This window comes from Solanum pennellii, chromosome 8 (assembly GCF_001406875.1).
Source record: "Solanum pennellii chromosome 8, SPENNV200".
Taxonomy (NCBI): domain Eukaryota; kingdom Viridiplantae; phylum Streptophyta; class Magnoliopsida; order Solanales; family Solanaceae; genus Solanum; species Solanum pennellii.
This window is the reverse complement of record NC_028644.1, coordinates 1,680,901-1,695,355: the sequence shown is the minus strand read 5'-3', so window position 1 is coordinate 1,695,355 and position 14,455 is coordinate 1,680,901. Positions and strand designations below refer to the sequence as shown.

The window sequence follows — 14,455 nt, the reverse complement described above, 5'->3', positions numbered from 1 at the left end:
GGGAAATAATAGATGTTGAATTTTAGAAGTTATTGAATTGTCTTTTATTAATGAGTTTAAGTCTTCCGCATTGCTTTATGTTGATATTAAATTGAAATGTTAAGGTTTAGATTGGTTGGTTCGCTCACATAGGAGGGTAAATGTGGGTGCCAGTCGCGGCTCGGTTTTGGGTCGTGACAACCAGACATATTACTCCAGAGTCAAAAATCATTTCTAGTTAGTCCCAACCAGAAATATTACTCCAGAGTCAAAAGGGCACGTTATGAACTGCATATTTCTTTCGATATCAAACTTGAAAAGGCATTCCTCGATACAATTGAATTACCAATCACTTTTAAAAAAAATAGTTATAAAAATACAATTACTAATCAGATGATTGTAGCGATCCAAAAAGATAAGAGAGAATTCTTGGTGGAGCCATTTGTGTTGGAACATAGCCCTTTTAAGATTTTATGTGAAATGGTGAGAAAGAAAGAAGATAGAAGGGAAGTGAAGGAGAATAAGGAAAATAAAGTGATTTTTGTTAATGTGGATGCTATATTGTTTGAGCATATGTTGTGGTTGATGCAAAATGATTGTTCTTTTTTGTTTCAACTCAATCTCAAAGAGATCATCGACTTTTATGATCAAGATAGTTAAACGTTAAGTTGTTTAAATTACTTAAATATTATATTTTTTGAAAAAAGTATTATTAAAAGATTTTAATACGTGTGCAATTGTATTTTTAAGACTGTGAGCAATATATATTAAAAATTTAAATTTCGGATTGACCATTGCTTATTTTATATTTTTCTTACATCCAACATTATTTCAAAGATAAAGATTTTTATTGTATGTCACTTTGAAGAAAAAAGAAACCCTTTTAATCAAAATGACTTCCTATTACATGTTGCTAACAATAACTACAACAATAATTTAGATACCAAAGTGGACTTCATTTTCTAATGTCGAAATTTAAAATATATAATTAAGAATGGAAAAATATTTATAATTTGCATTGATTTTTATTATTAAATCAAGGAGAAATTCACATATTTGGATGTTCAATCAAAAATACTTTTTATCACTAGGTAATATACAAATATTATGTAAGAGTATTTCTTATACATATATTATACATCTTCTAACTTTGTCGAGATATATTTATATCTACTGCTCAAAATATAAATATATATATATTATTTACTATAATACATATCTTATACATTTATACGTAACTTTTAGATAGGTAAAAGTCAATAATGTAAATTAACAATATAAAAGTCGGTAAAAAGACCTTTTAGAGAGAAAAAAAAGAAAATAACTAAATCAATAGGGATCACTTTGTGTAATAATGCTATATTTATTTTTCGTAGGCATCTAAAAGAGTAAACGTAACCTTTTAAGCCTAATGTGAATCCTAAAACCTAAATTACACCTAAACAAAGAAAAGATGTATTTAATGATTAACTTATTAGTGTTTATAATTACAATTTTATCAACTTAAATTAAAAATACAAGTTTCTAATTGAACATTGCTTATTTTTAATTTTTTTCTTACTTACTAAATCATTTCAAATAAAGATTTTAATATGTATGTCACTTTGGAAAAAATAACCCCTTTTAATCAAATTGACTTCCTCTTAGATGTTGGTAACAATAACTACAACGATAATTTTGATACTAACGTAGACTTCATTTTCTAATGTCGGAATCTAAAATATATAATTAAGAATGGAAAAATACTAACAATTTGTCATTGATATTTATGGTTAAATTAAGGAGAAATTCAGATATTTAGATGTTTGGCCAAAAATACTTATAATTGCTTGGAAATATATAGACATTATACAAGAGTATTAGTTATACATATATTATACATCTTCTGACTTGGTCGAAATATATTTATAACTACTATTCAAAATATACATATATTAATTACTTATTATACATATCTTATACATTTACATGTAACTTTTTAGATGGGTAAAAGTCAATAATGTAAATCAACAGTACAAAAATCGATAAAAAACCTTCTCACAGAGAAAAAAGAAGAAGAAATAATCGAAATAGGAATCACTTTGCTTAATAATGCTATATTTATTTTTCACATGTATCTAAAAGAGTAAAAGTAATCTTTAATCCTAATGTAAATCCTAAAACCTAAATTAAACCTAAACAAAGAAAAGATGTATTTAATGATTAACTAGTATTAGTGTTTATAATTACAATTTTATCAACTTAAATTAAAATACAAATTTCTAATTGAACATTGCTTATTTTATTTTTTTAAATCCTAGATCAATTTCAAAATAAAGATTTTATATGTATGTCACTTTGAAAACTAAATCTCTTTTAATTAAAATAACTACCTATTACATGTTGGTGACAATAACTACAACAATAATTTAGATGTCAAAGTGGACTTCATTTTCTAATATCGAAATCTAAAATATATTATTAAGAATGAAAAAATACTTACAATTTGTCATTAACTTTTATAGTTAAATTAAGGAGATATTCATATATCTGAATATTCGGCCAAAAATACTTATAACTGCAGGCATTATACAAATATTATATAAAAGTATTAGTTATACCTATATTATACATCTTCTAACTTGATCACAAAATATACATATATATGTTATTTACTAATTATACATATCTTATACATTTACATGTAACTTTTTAGATAGGTAAAAGTCAATAATATAAATCAACAATATAAAAAGTCGGTAAAAGATCTTCTTCAAAAAAAAAAATATTTTGCGTAATAATGTCATATTTATTTTTCACACGTATCTTAAGAGTAAAAGTAACCTTTAAGCCTAATGTGAATCATAAACCTAAATTAAACCTAAACAAGAAAAAATTTATTTAATGACTAAATATTATTAGTGTTTATAATTACAATTTTATGAACTTAAATAAATAAATATTCACAATTTTAGAAAAATGATTAAAAAGACGATTTTGTCCAAAATGGAGTTATTTAAATTAGGGTAAATTAACTCAAAATAGAAATCAGACTGTTCATTCCAAAATGGAGGCAGAAGATATGGAAAATTCAATTGCTCCGCCGTGGTTGGAATTGCCGCCGGAGATTACATCGTCGATCCTTCAAAAGGTTGGGCCGATTGAGATGTTGAAGAGCGCCGATAAAGTCTGTTCATATTGGCGTCGGTTGTGCCATGAACCAGCTATGTGGCGAGTTGTGAAAATGCAGAATGCCGGTGCCGATTTCTGGGACAGGGAGGATGATTTGGAGAAGATTTGCGGTCGAGCTGTGGAATGTAGCAACGGGGAATTAGTTGATCTCAGCCTTGAGTATTTTGGCAGCGATAATTTGCTCAGCTATATCGCTGAAAGGTTCGATTTTCAACCCTAGTTTCCTGCTTTTCTGCTGTTAAACCCTAATTTCATACCTTTTTGTGTGCTATCAAATACGGATGTGAGTTTATCTGTTCATTTTGCTAATTATTAGGGTTTTTGGGTGTAAGGTTTAGGAACAGCAATCTCAGCTTGAAATCCTGCATAAGAAATACAATGTTTGGTTAGCCAAACAAGAAAAAGAATAATTGCAAACATAAGTGTTTAGACAAATTAATGAACTGAAATGAAATTGGAAAAGGAAAAGGCTGTATTACTGAATTGGGGAAAACATAGATAATCTTCATGATACAAAGAACCACTTGGTTGATACCTGGAGAGTTTGGGGAAAACATAGATAATCTTCATGATACAACAAGCCACTAGGTTGATACTTGGAGAGTTTGGGGAAAACATAGATAATCTTCAAGACACGAAAAGCCACTAGGTTGATACTTGGAGAGTTTGGGGAAAACATAGATAATCTTCATGATTCAACAAGCCACTAGGTTGATACTTGTAGAGTTCGGGGAAAACATAGATAATCTTCATGAGACAACAAGCCACTAGTTTGATACTTGCAGAATTTGGGGAAACCATAGATACTCGTCATGATATAACAAACCACTTGGTTGACACTTGCAGAGTTTGAGAAAAACATAGATAATCTTCATGAGACAACAAGCCACTAGTTTCATACTTGCAGAATTTGGGGAAAACATAGATAATCTTCATGATTCAACAAGCTAGGTTGATACTTGTAGAGTTTGGGGAAAACATAGATAATCTTCATGAGACAACAAGCCACTAGTTTGATACTTGCAGAATTTGGGGAAACCATAGATACTCTTCATGATACAACAAGCCACTTGGTTGATACTTGCAGAGTTTGGGGAAAACATAGATAATCTTCATGATACAACAAACCACTAGGTTGATACTTAAAGAGTTTGGGGAAAACATAGATAATCTTCATGATACAGCAAGCCACTAGTTTGATACTTGCAGAGTTCTTAGTCACTTTACCCAGGAAGGCCTAATTTACCAACGGTTTTACATAAAACCTTCAGACTTACTTTGCCTTCTGTTCTGGGACAATGATACTTCATATATATTACAAACTATTTAACACCAACTGTTTGACCTCAACAAACGCTGCCCTGCTAATATCCGGTTAAGTTCTGTGGAAATCTGTGTTTAAATATGAGAGTTCATGTATTTGCAGTAGATGGATTATGGATAAGAGTGAGCACAGACAAAAGAACCCTTGTAGTAAGGACGATCCCCACATAACAATCTTAGTCAATGAAAAATGGAAGGATTTTTTCAAATCTCAAAAGGGCCTTAGCAGTGTAGTTAAAGGTGGTCGCCTCATAGCCAATGGCGAGAGGCCAGGCGACCCTTTATCACCTATTAGCTGTGTGGTGAGGCGATCTTCCAAATATTGAATGGTAGATGTGGGCCATTATTATGGAATAAGTGTAGAAATACTTTCTGGAAGTTAGTCCGTACGTCTCTGTACAAGTACAATTTAATAGTTGAAAAAACAGAAAGCAACCTAATTTATGTTCACAGTATATTGGTTTTGATCCGGCTAAACTTTCATGGAAATGTTTGAACAAGCACAAGTTTTTGCTCATAAAGGACTACTACTACTACTGAAACTTCATTCTAGCATGCATCTGAATTATGTAAAACAAACGATCGTGTAAATTTGCCGACTGATGTAACTGTTAAATGCTCAATAGAGACTGCTTCTTTCCTTGCATGATTGATGCTTGTGTATGTTCACATCCCCGTGGATATTTGAAATGCTGCATATCTATCTCTAATGATTAACTGTTAATCACAGATCACCTCAGCTCAAACGTCTGCGACTGGTATGTTCCTATAATGTCTCAGCTGTGGGGTTCAGTGCAGCGGTGAAGAAGTTCCCATTATTGGAGGAGCTGCATCTCTACTACGTCGGTATCAGCAAGGAAGCCATTGAAACTATAGGGCGTTCCTGTCGGGGTTTGAAGTCTTTCAAGCTGAACAACCAAATCTGCAGACACCCCTACATTGAATACGATGACGAGGCAATTGCTATTGCGCAGAACATGCCGGAACTGCGCCACCTTCAACTCCTTGGGAATAAGATGACGAATGAAGGATTGGAAGCAATTCTCAATGGGTGCCCTCGACTTGAATCGCTAGATCTGCGGCGATGTCTCAATGTCCAGCTGGAAGGGGAACTAGGGAAGCGATGTTCTTGTCAGATTAAGTCTCTAAGACACCCTGAGGACCCAACAGAAGATTATGGGCTGGATACAGAAATGCACGACTTCGAGTCGTTTGATGAGGACTACCCATCTGGATTTTCTGACATTGACCTCATATCAGACGACGATGATGATTATGAGTTTTCTTATGGCAGCAACTATTCTGATGATGATGATGATGATGAGATGTTCGATTATTGATGTCCCCTCTATTCTGTTGATGTCATTAGTCTCTCAGTTTTAATGTCATTTGTACTCTTTATGTTGTTGTTATGGATCCTTTAGTTTTCTAAATGTTTTAGCCCTAAGAATATAAAGATATCTGTTTCAGCATTTGCTAAGTAACTGTAGCGGATTAAGTGCCTAGCACATGTGTAGATTTGTGGTTGATAAACTAAACATCCTTTGTGTCATTGTGCAACTTCTCAGTTTTATGAAGGACACATTCGAATCCTGTGGTGTTTGAATCTTTTTTCTTCGTCTCTATGGAATTTTTTTGTTACAGGGATAATACAGACAGCTTAACTTGGCCAAACACTTCGATTTTGAGAATACATATAGAGTAGAACTATCTACTTGCTTACATGTGCACACTCGAAGTTGGAGTGTTCTGACTCCAAGCCAAGGTGTCTATCTATGTATTATGCCTTTGTAATAGCATAACAACCTATCCCATTTTAAGATATTTTCTTGAATCTGCTGAGCTGCTTGTATTATAAAAGGAAAAAGAGTTGGCATATATCGCGATATCTTAGTTGCAACCCGGTCGTTTGGGCTTGGGGACTTCAATGTTGGAGGTCACAAGTTTGAAATCTCTTGCCAGCGAAAGTAGCGTATATGCCTTCTAGGTTGAGCTCGTCGCACCAGACTTGTCTAGTGCAGATTACCTCTTCTATATGGTTTGTGAGCTGTTATACCACACTTGCCCAATGTGAGTTACCTCTTCTATATGATTTGTGAGTTATTGCGATGGTTTCCTAAATAAATATTTTGAGGATAGTTGAAATGACAATATTTGTATATATTTTTACGTTTACTTGTTTATTTTTATCAAATAAAGAACTATTTAATATTTTCCTCGCTCCAAATTATTGGAGTTGCAACTTTAATAACAATCAACAAAGGTAATTTACGTAAAAATAAACTCTTAATAAAAATAATATTATTTAAGGAGCGTGTCTTTGCTAATTACGTAGGATGGCGAGACAATTAAAACTTCGGGCCATAAAATTTTAAAAAAATTTAACTTCAATTTGTATTCATCGCCAAATATAACTTCAATTTTCAAGTTAAAAATAAAAATTACTTTTTCTTCAAATTTCATAATAAGATATCGTCAAACGCCAACTTAAGATTCCATCATCACAATAATAACATCGAATTTCCAATAAAATACCAACTAAGGTTGTGGTAGAGTGATAAATATTTTTTCTTCCTTAATCAAAAATCTCAAATTCCAGTCCTCTCGAGTATGACGTTACTTTTATCAAGAAAGCGTTTTACCTCTTAACGTGAAACTTTTCGACGTGAATTCAAATTTAATACCGAACACCAGATTAAATAAAAACTCCCCCATAAAAATAATTTTGGAGACAAATCATAAAATCTTATCCATTTTGAGTAAGCCAATATATGAATGCCACCTCATCAAACAAGTAATCCAAGTGTATCCATAATAGCCTCATTTTGTGGCCACAAACTCTTCATAAACTTCTTTCCACCCAAATAGATTTATAACAATTCAAACATAGAAAACACAAATAGAGAAAAAATAAAACACATATCCATTCTTTGATAATCTTGAGTTTTTTTGCAACAATGGCTTCCACCATGATGACATCTCTACCACAATTCAATGGACTCAAACCCCAACCTTTCTCAGCTTCTCCAATTCAAGGCTTGGTTAGTTCTCCTATTTATGTTTTTTACGCTAAATTGCTCGTAGCTAAATAAATTCTATAATATTAACTAGTCGATTTTCATTAAAAGGCGTTACTAACATATTCAATACTTTAATCACCGGACTAAACATTCAAAACTCGTATCAAGAGTTGTCAACATTGATAATAATATTTGTGTCATTTTTCATCAAGAGGTGTCGCTTAATACCCCTTGAAACTCCGTCCCCGCGCTCAATAATACTATCGATAGATTTTGTTGTTTAGCTATATGATTTATGAAATTTTTGATCAAACTAAACCATAATAAAAAGCAATTTACCCAAAATAATATATTTTTCTAAAATGTTACAAAACTAGTATAAACGTATTTCATAGTAACGTTTTAGGGTATATTTTTGTTTTTTAAAAACTAACAGCGTTAGGTTGATATACGTTACTGTAAATAATATTTTATTCCTAAAACATTATTTTGAGTAACGTGTTAGCAGTAAAATGTTACTATGAGTAACATATATCAATTTAACGTCGTCAACTTTTAATAAATATATATCCTAAAACGTTACTGTGAAACACGTTTATATTAGTTTTATAACATTTTAGAAAAATGTATTATTTTGGTAAATTGCTTTTTATAATGACTTAATTTGGTCAAAACGTCTGATTTGTGCATAGCTAATTCCTTTTTTTTATTAAGAAATTTAAAACAACATCAACACGATAACACCATCTTTCTTTTTTTTTATACGTATAAAGAGAAATTCAACAATTTTATCTATGTACTCGGTATAATTTTCTGACGAAAAAGATTCAATTGAGCTCCACCACTATATATATATATATATATCAAGTTAGTACATTTTATTTTGTAGGTTAATATATTAGGATTGTTATATATAAAAAAAGATCCACGTATGAAATTAAAAAATTAACATGTGATCAAAGTTAATTGTTTATAATATTGTTTTTATATTTATTTGCAGGTGGCAATTCAACCAAGACGCAACAAAGGACAAGGTGGTTTGGGAGCTCGTTGTGATTTCATTGGCTCATCCACTAATTTGGTAAAATATTAACCACTATTTTATTGTCGATTTATTTCTTTCCATCATATTTTGATTATATTTGTTTTGAATCGAGTTTCTGTTAAAACCAACCTCTCTAGTCTCTCCACCTATAAAAGTAACAGTAAAATCGACATGTTTTTTTAAGAATTCAATAATTTTACACGTAATCAAAAAATTTGTATTTTTTTTCATATTTATACAATGTATTTTTTCAAGGGGTTCAATTTCTGAACGTAAAAATTCTTTTTACACTACTAGATAATTTCAATTGAGATAATCATATTAGTTAACACACCATATAGTTTCGTGTCTTTTCTTTTCTTAACTTGTTTTCAGCTGACAACTGTATCTTGACACATGTATCTTACGTGACATTGTAATCGACAGATAATGGTGACATCAACAAGCCTAATGTTGTTTGCTGGTAGATTTGGGCTAGCACCATCAGCAAACAGGAAGGCAACTGCAGGGCTAAAACTTGAAGTGAGGGACTCTGGGTTACAGACAGGGGACCCTGCTGGATTTACACTTGCTGATACTTTGGCTTGTGGTACTGTTGGTCATATTATTGGTGTTGGAGTTGTTCTTGGACTCAAAAACATTGGTGCTCTCTAAAATTTGTAATATTGATTATTATGTTTATAAAAAAAACAAATCATCTTTTGTGAATTATTCATATTTCAATGTACACTTCTTTTTCCTAAATTTGGTTGCCAAGGAAGGAAATTTCGATGATACTACAACAACAACAGTAATATATTCAGTGTAGACTCTGAGGTTTGAGAGGATAGAGCGTATGTGGACCTTACGTCCTTACCTTTAGCTCAGAGTTTTTTTTGATAAATTTTCGACTCAAGATAAAAAAACAATTTAGAAAAAGGTATAATGAAAGTACAAGAGATAATATAAAATAACAGAAACAACGGATAGTAGCATAACAATACTATCGATCAAACAAAAAACAACAGATATAGGTAACATCAATTGAAGAACAAGAAACTATACGAATAGTACTACTCCTACTAGTAAGGGCAACAACAAGACAATATACTCCTGCCTACTAAAATCGATAACACTGGGAGTCTCACAGAGTGAGGTTTGGTAGGATTGAGTGTATGCAGAGACCTTACATTTACTTCAGAGGTGAGATAGAGAGATAGTTTATGCGAAATTCTCGACTCAAAACAAAAAATTTAACTTAGAAAAAGGTGTGATGAATGTATAAGAGATAATATAAAATAACAGAAATAACAGACAGTAACAGAGTAGTACTACGATAATAATCCTATAATCGAACTAACACAAAACAACATACGAATAGACGAATAGTACTACGCCTACTAGTAACTGCAACAACAACAAGAAGACAATGCACTCCTACCTACTAACATCGATAACATTAGGAGTGTCAAATTTAGCTCGTGGACAAATACATTGCTCTTATACAAGTATAACATGACGAAAGTAAAGTGTAAAATTACTATTTATCATATATAAATAAATATTTTTTAAAAAATTATACGAAAAAAAAGATATCTAATAACTTATAATTTGCTACTCAAAATCATTAATACCTTATAATTTGTAATTCAAAATATTAGATACATTTAATTACTCCTAAAAGGTTTCAAATGTATAGGACTTCATTTGGGTGGTAATTACGTGTTTGACTTTTTGTAACATAAAAGGTTTCAAAAAGAAAATGTTTCATTTATTTCTTAACTTAAAAAAACAAACTTTACATATATAATATATACTTTTATTTATATATACTCTAATAAATTTATTAAAAGTAATACTATATATTATAATCTAACATGATTAAAACTCTATCTTAAATATATTTTAAATTTATATAAACCTAAAATCCTTACCTACTTTTTTTTTATACAACTCAAACCCTAGCAAAACAATGCCTCTAAGAGGAAAAAATAAGAACAAGAGCAAGAACAAAAACTCGAATCGATCGTGGTTAGAATTACCAGAAGAATTATGGGAGAATATATTAATGAGGTTGGCTACTATAGAGAGATTATTGATTGCACAAAAAGTGTGTACTACGTGGAATCGAATACTCGATCAACCTTTCATGTGGCATGTTATTGACATGTCTAATTGTCGCGGCCTCACAAACTCACACGTGTTTCCATACGTGTGTCGTGACGCGGTTAATCGAAGTCAAGGTGAACTAGTTGATATAAAATTGACCTATTATGCCACCAAAGAGTTACTTGTTTATGTAGCGGAAAGGTAATTTTTGACTTCTACAATTTTAATTTATATTTATATTTCGATTTATACTTTTTTTTGCATAAGGCTTTCAATTAGGTTAAATTTTAATTTAAAATATTTTAAAGAATATATACCTAAATTCATGATCAAAAGACGCTTCCGAAATTTTTATTTGTGTTTATAGATCACTGTTCACTGTTTTTTTCGATATTTTTGTGTTGATTTATAATATTTTTTAATAAGATTTTCAATTTTATTTTAAAGAATTTGTGCCCAAAATCATAATCTAAATTAATTACGTAACTATTTTGATCAAGTACTCCAAACCAAGATTGGCAAAAACCTGTATTTATAGTCAATTGCTTTTTATTTTTATTTTACATAAATATCACTAGTTTAGTATCTAATTAATTACGTGGATACACTTTAGTTTGCAATATTACTATTTTACCAGATTTTGGTACGTTCGGATATAATATATGAGGTCACGTTTAAGTGTAATTTGTTTTGGATATCCCATTAGCATGTATTTATAGCAGATCTTGCTCGACTCTCTCCCGTCTCGCACTCTTCCATGTATCATGTCACTACATCATAAATAATCTTTAACGTCAGTTAATTAATGACAATAATTCAGTTGCCGCTAAATATGTATTTTTAGTGGCAATAGCCCTGGTATATCCGACATTTAATGTAATGACACTTAACTAATGTCTTGTAAAGACTTTAACCCTCTTTATTTATTTTTGTTGTGCGAATCATTCCAATACATACAAATACTTGTATCTAGTGTATATCTAGTGAGATTCGTATGTGTCTCTCTTGGCTCTCTTTTTACTTTTGTGTATCTAATAGCAAAATACATGTATATAAGTAAGTGTAAGACGCGTTGGAAACTCTTAATTAGTTGTAAGATAGATAATATTTTGAAATTATAGGTAATGATAATATATATGAAAGTGAAATATATCTAAATCCTAGTTTTCCTCTCTTTTATCTATGGATGATCAAATAAGGGTTCAAATTATTGAGAAATGTGTGTTTTCTTTAATTTATTAGTCATTAATTCATTTATTTTTTATATTTGTTCATCAGATCACCAAAACTTAGAAGACTTAGCATTGCATGGTGCAACTCAAAGTTGGATCCACAAGACTTGACTGAAGTAGTAAAAAAGCTACCAATGTTAGAAGAATTATGTCTAACATATAATGGTATCACAGAAGAAGGCATTGAAGCTCTTGGACGTTTTTGTCCACTATTAAAGTCATTTGAGTTGAATAACATTTTTTGTAATATGAGTTTAGGTAAAGAAAGAAACGTTGAAGCTCTAGCTATTTCTAAAAATCTGTCTGTTTTGCATCACCTTAAGCTTATTTGTAATAGTGTGACGAATGTAGGTCTTGAAGCTATTCTTGATGGATGTCCTAAGCTCGAATCACTTGATCTAAGAGGATGCTTTCATGTTAGTCTCGATAAAATCTTAAGTAGTAGAATTTCTAAACAGATTAAGAATGTGAAATACCCTCTTGACTCTTCGGTTGGTTTTACAATTTGATTGATTGTAACATGTTTAATGAATAGTTGATTTGATTTTTGAAAATATGTAGTAGTTTGTGTTAGCCTCATGAATTTTGAAGTTGTGTATATTTTTTTTTTCTTTTATCATTGGATTTTGAATAGTTCTTTAGGTTTGCATTACTTGTGGAGTATATTTTTTATATATTTATTTTTAAAATAGTTTAAATTGGTCATGATTATTTTAAAAACAATTCATAATATTGTTTTAGATTATGAAAAATCTATTATTGTGTCTTCAAAAAAAAACACTAAATTTTATATTTTAATGTCTTTTTCAAATTTTATATATTATAACAAATCAACATTATTTTAGTATAATTATATAAACTTATTAAATTTATCACAATATTATATCAATATAATTATATTAACTTTTAAAATTTTTGAAATTTCAATTTTCACTTCTATAGGTTTGTAGGGTTGAAATATTAGCTCAAATTTGAATAGAATTTTTATAGTTATGAATGAATGTTCACGTAGAATTTTTATAGCTAGGAAAATATTCCCAAATGTTTGTTAATCTAAAAGATTTAATACAAGAACGAAGTTGAAGATTGCCTTGTTTGCGAATTGTTTCCAGTTGCTGATATATATTTTTTAATCAAATTATATTAATATGGTAACAAAACTTGTTCAATTTGAAAAAAACAAAGATTTTATTTGAGAACATAATCAACTCTCCGCATAATGATTAAATTAATCATGACACAATACGTATCGATCTCAAATTTATATTAATACTTTTAGAGAGCTATAACATAAATTTTCTGTCAGAAGGAAAGAACAACAATTTCTATAGGAATGAATTTTCTCAAATGTGAATAAGTTTTGAATTTTTATAAGAATGAATATGTGGGTTGAGTTCTTTGATTCAATACCTACGTACTGACTATTTTAGAGTTCATTTTGGTAAACGAATTTTAAAACATAGCACTAATAGAAAGTTTTTAAAACATAGCACTAACAGAAAGATTAGTTTAATAATTTGATTTTTATTGCTTCTTTTATTTTATGAACGGGCACAAACATTTATCTAATATAATAATAAGAATTCATTCAAGTTTAAAATATTAGTTATATGTTTGCGATACTTACCTTGGATATTATCATAAAAAAATTATTTATCAATAATATAAAAATTTTAATAGTCTATTTAAAGTTGTAAAATATTTTATGAAGTGTTACAACCTAGTTAGACTAAGTCCTGATTAATATATTTTCCTCTATGGCATAGAAGTCTTCTGAATTAGATTTTTACCTTCATTTTTCTTCTTTATTTATTTACTAGGTAAATCTTCGCATCGAATTGAACTATATTATTAAGCTCACCTTAATCATTCGGTAATATTTGGATTTCGATATATATACTACATTATCAAGATCATTTCATCTTAAGGCAATCCAAAATCTTAAAAGTGCTATATTTCTCTTATTTTTGATTTTTTTATACAAAAATTATGAGTCGTAGAGATATTTTAAGTATACGAAAAAAGTCTAAGAAATCTCCATGGAAATAGTTGGTCAGGATTAATGAAATTTTCTAAATTCGAACAACTTATAAAGAGTAATATCAGACGTTAAAGAAGAAACCAAAAAACCTCGACACTCCTAAGTAAAGTGGAACATCACGTCCATATAAGAACATAATTAACTAGTTCGAATGCAAGACATTCGGCTCCTTTTATGACCCTAAAATTGTTAGTATCATAAATATTTTTCTTCATCGTCTCAGAATAGTCATTACTATTGCTTAGGTTTCATATGACCAACCCAAACGCATTTGGAATTGAACCATAGTTATTGTTATGGTTATATTATGCCATAACAAAGAATTAATATAATTATCAACCAAGCAGTAGACAACATCATTCATAACTGGATATACTAGACAAAATTTTACACATAACATATAAATCTCAAAACATAATTTTTTGAGTGCTTGAACTCACAAAAATTCACAAATAATAATAAAGACAATCTTACTTTCCTAACAATCAAGAAGAAAAATGCATGTTGCTTAACATACTTTTCAAAAAAAATAGTATGTTGGTCTTTATCCAAATTT

General features: G+C 29.9%; 2 protein-coding genes across 2 annotated transcripts; both read left to right on the top strand.

Moving 5' to 3' along the window:
• Nucleotides 1-2,994: 2,994 nt before the first annotated feature.
• Nucleotides 2,995-6,066, top strand: LOC107026818 (F-box protein SKIP19-like). The gene is made up of 2 exons (XM_015227908.2): nt 2,995-3,351; nt 5,204-6,066. Exons 1-2 carry the CDS (start codon nt 3,026-3,028, stop codon nt 5,811-5,813), a joined length of 936 nt encoding a protein of 311 aa, XP_015083394.1. The 5' UTR covers nt 2,995-3,025; the 3' UTR covers nt 5,814-6,066.
• Nucleotides 6,067-7,307: 1,241 nt separating this feature from the next.
• On the top strand, nt 7,308-9,282 carry LOC107028828 (photosystem I reaction center subunit psaK, chloroplastic). Its single transcript, XM_015230041.1, has 3 exons — nt 7,308-7,514; nt 8,494-8,574; nt 8,965-9,282. Exons 1-3 carry the CDS (start codon nt 7,431-7,433, stop codon nt 9,190-9,192), a joined length of 393 nt encoding a protein of 130 aa, XP_015085527.1. The 5' UTR covers nt 7,308-7,430; the 3' UTR covers nt 9,193-9,282.
• Nucleotides 9,283-14,455: the final 5,173 nt, after the last annotated feature.

Coding starts and splice junctions, on each gene's coding strand:
- LOC107026818 (XM_015227908.2), top strand. CDS start 3,026: ATGGAGGCAGAAGATATGGAAAATTCAATTGCTCCGCCGTGGTTGGAA. Junction 3,352..5,203: donor CTCAGCTATATCGCTGAAAG/GTTCGATTTTCA, acceptor TGTTAATCACAG/ATCACCTCAGCTCAAACGTC.
- LOC107028828 (XM_015230041.1), top strand. CDS start 7,431: ATGGCTTCCACCATGATGACATCTCTACCACAATTCAATGGACTCAAA. Junction 7,515..8,493: donor CTTCTCCAATTCAAGGCTTG/GTTAGTTCTCCT, acceptor ATTTATTTGCAG/GTGGCAATTCAACCAAGACG. Junction 8,575..8,964: donor TTGGCTCATCCACTAATTTG/GTAAAATATTAA, acceptor TGTAATCGACAG/ATAATGGTGACATCAACAAG.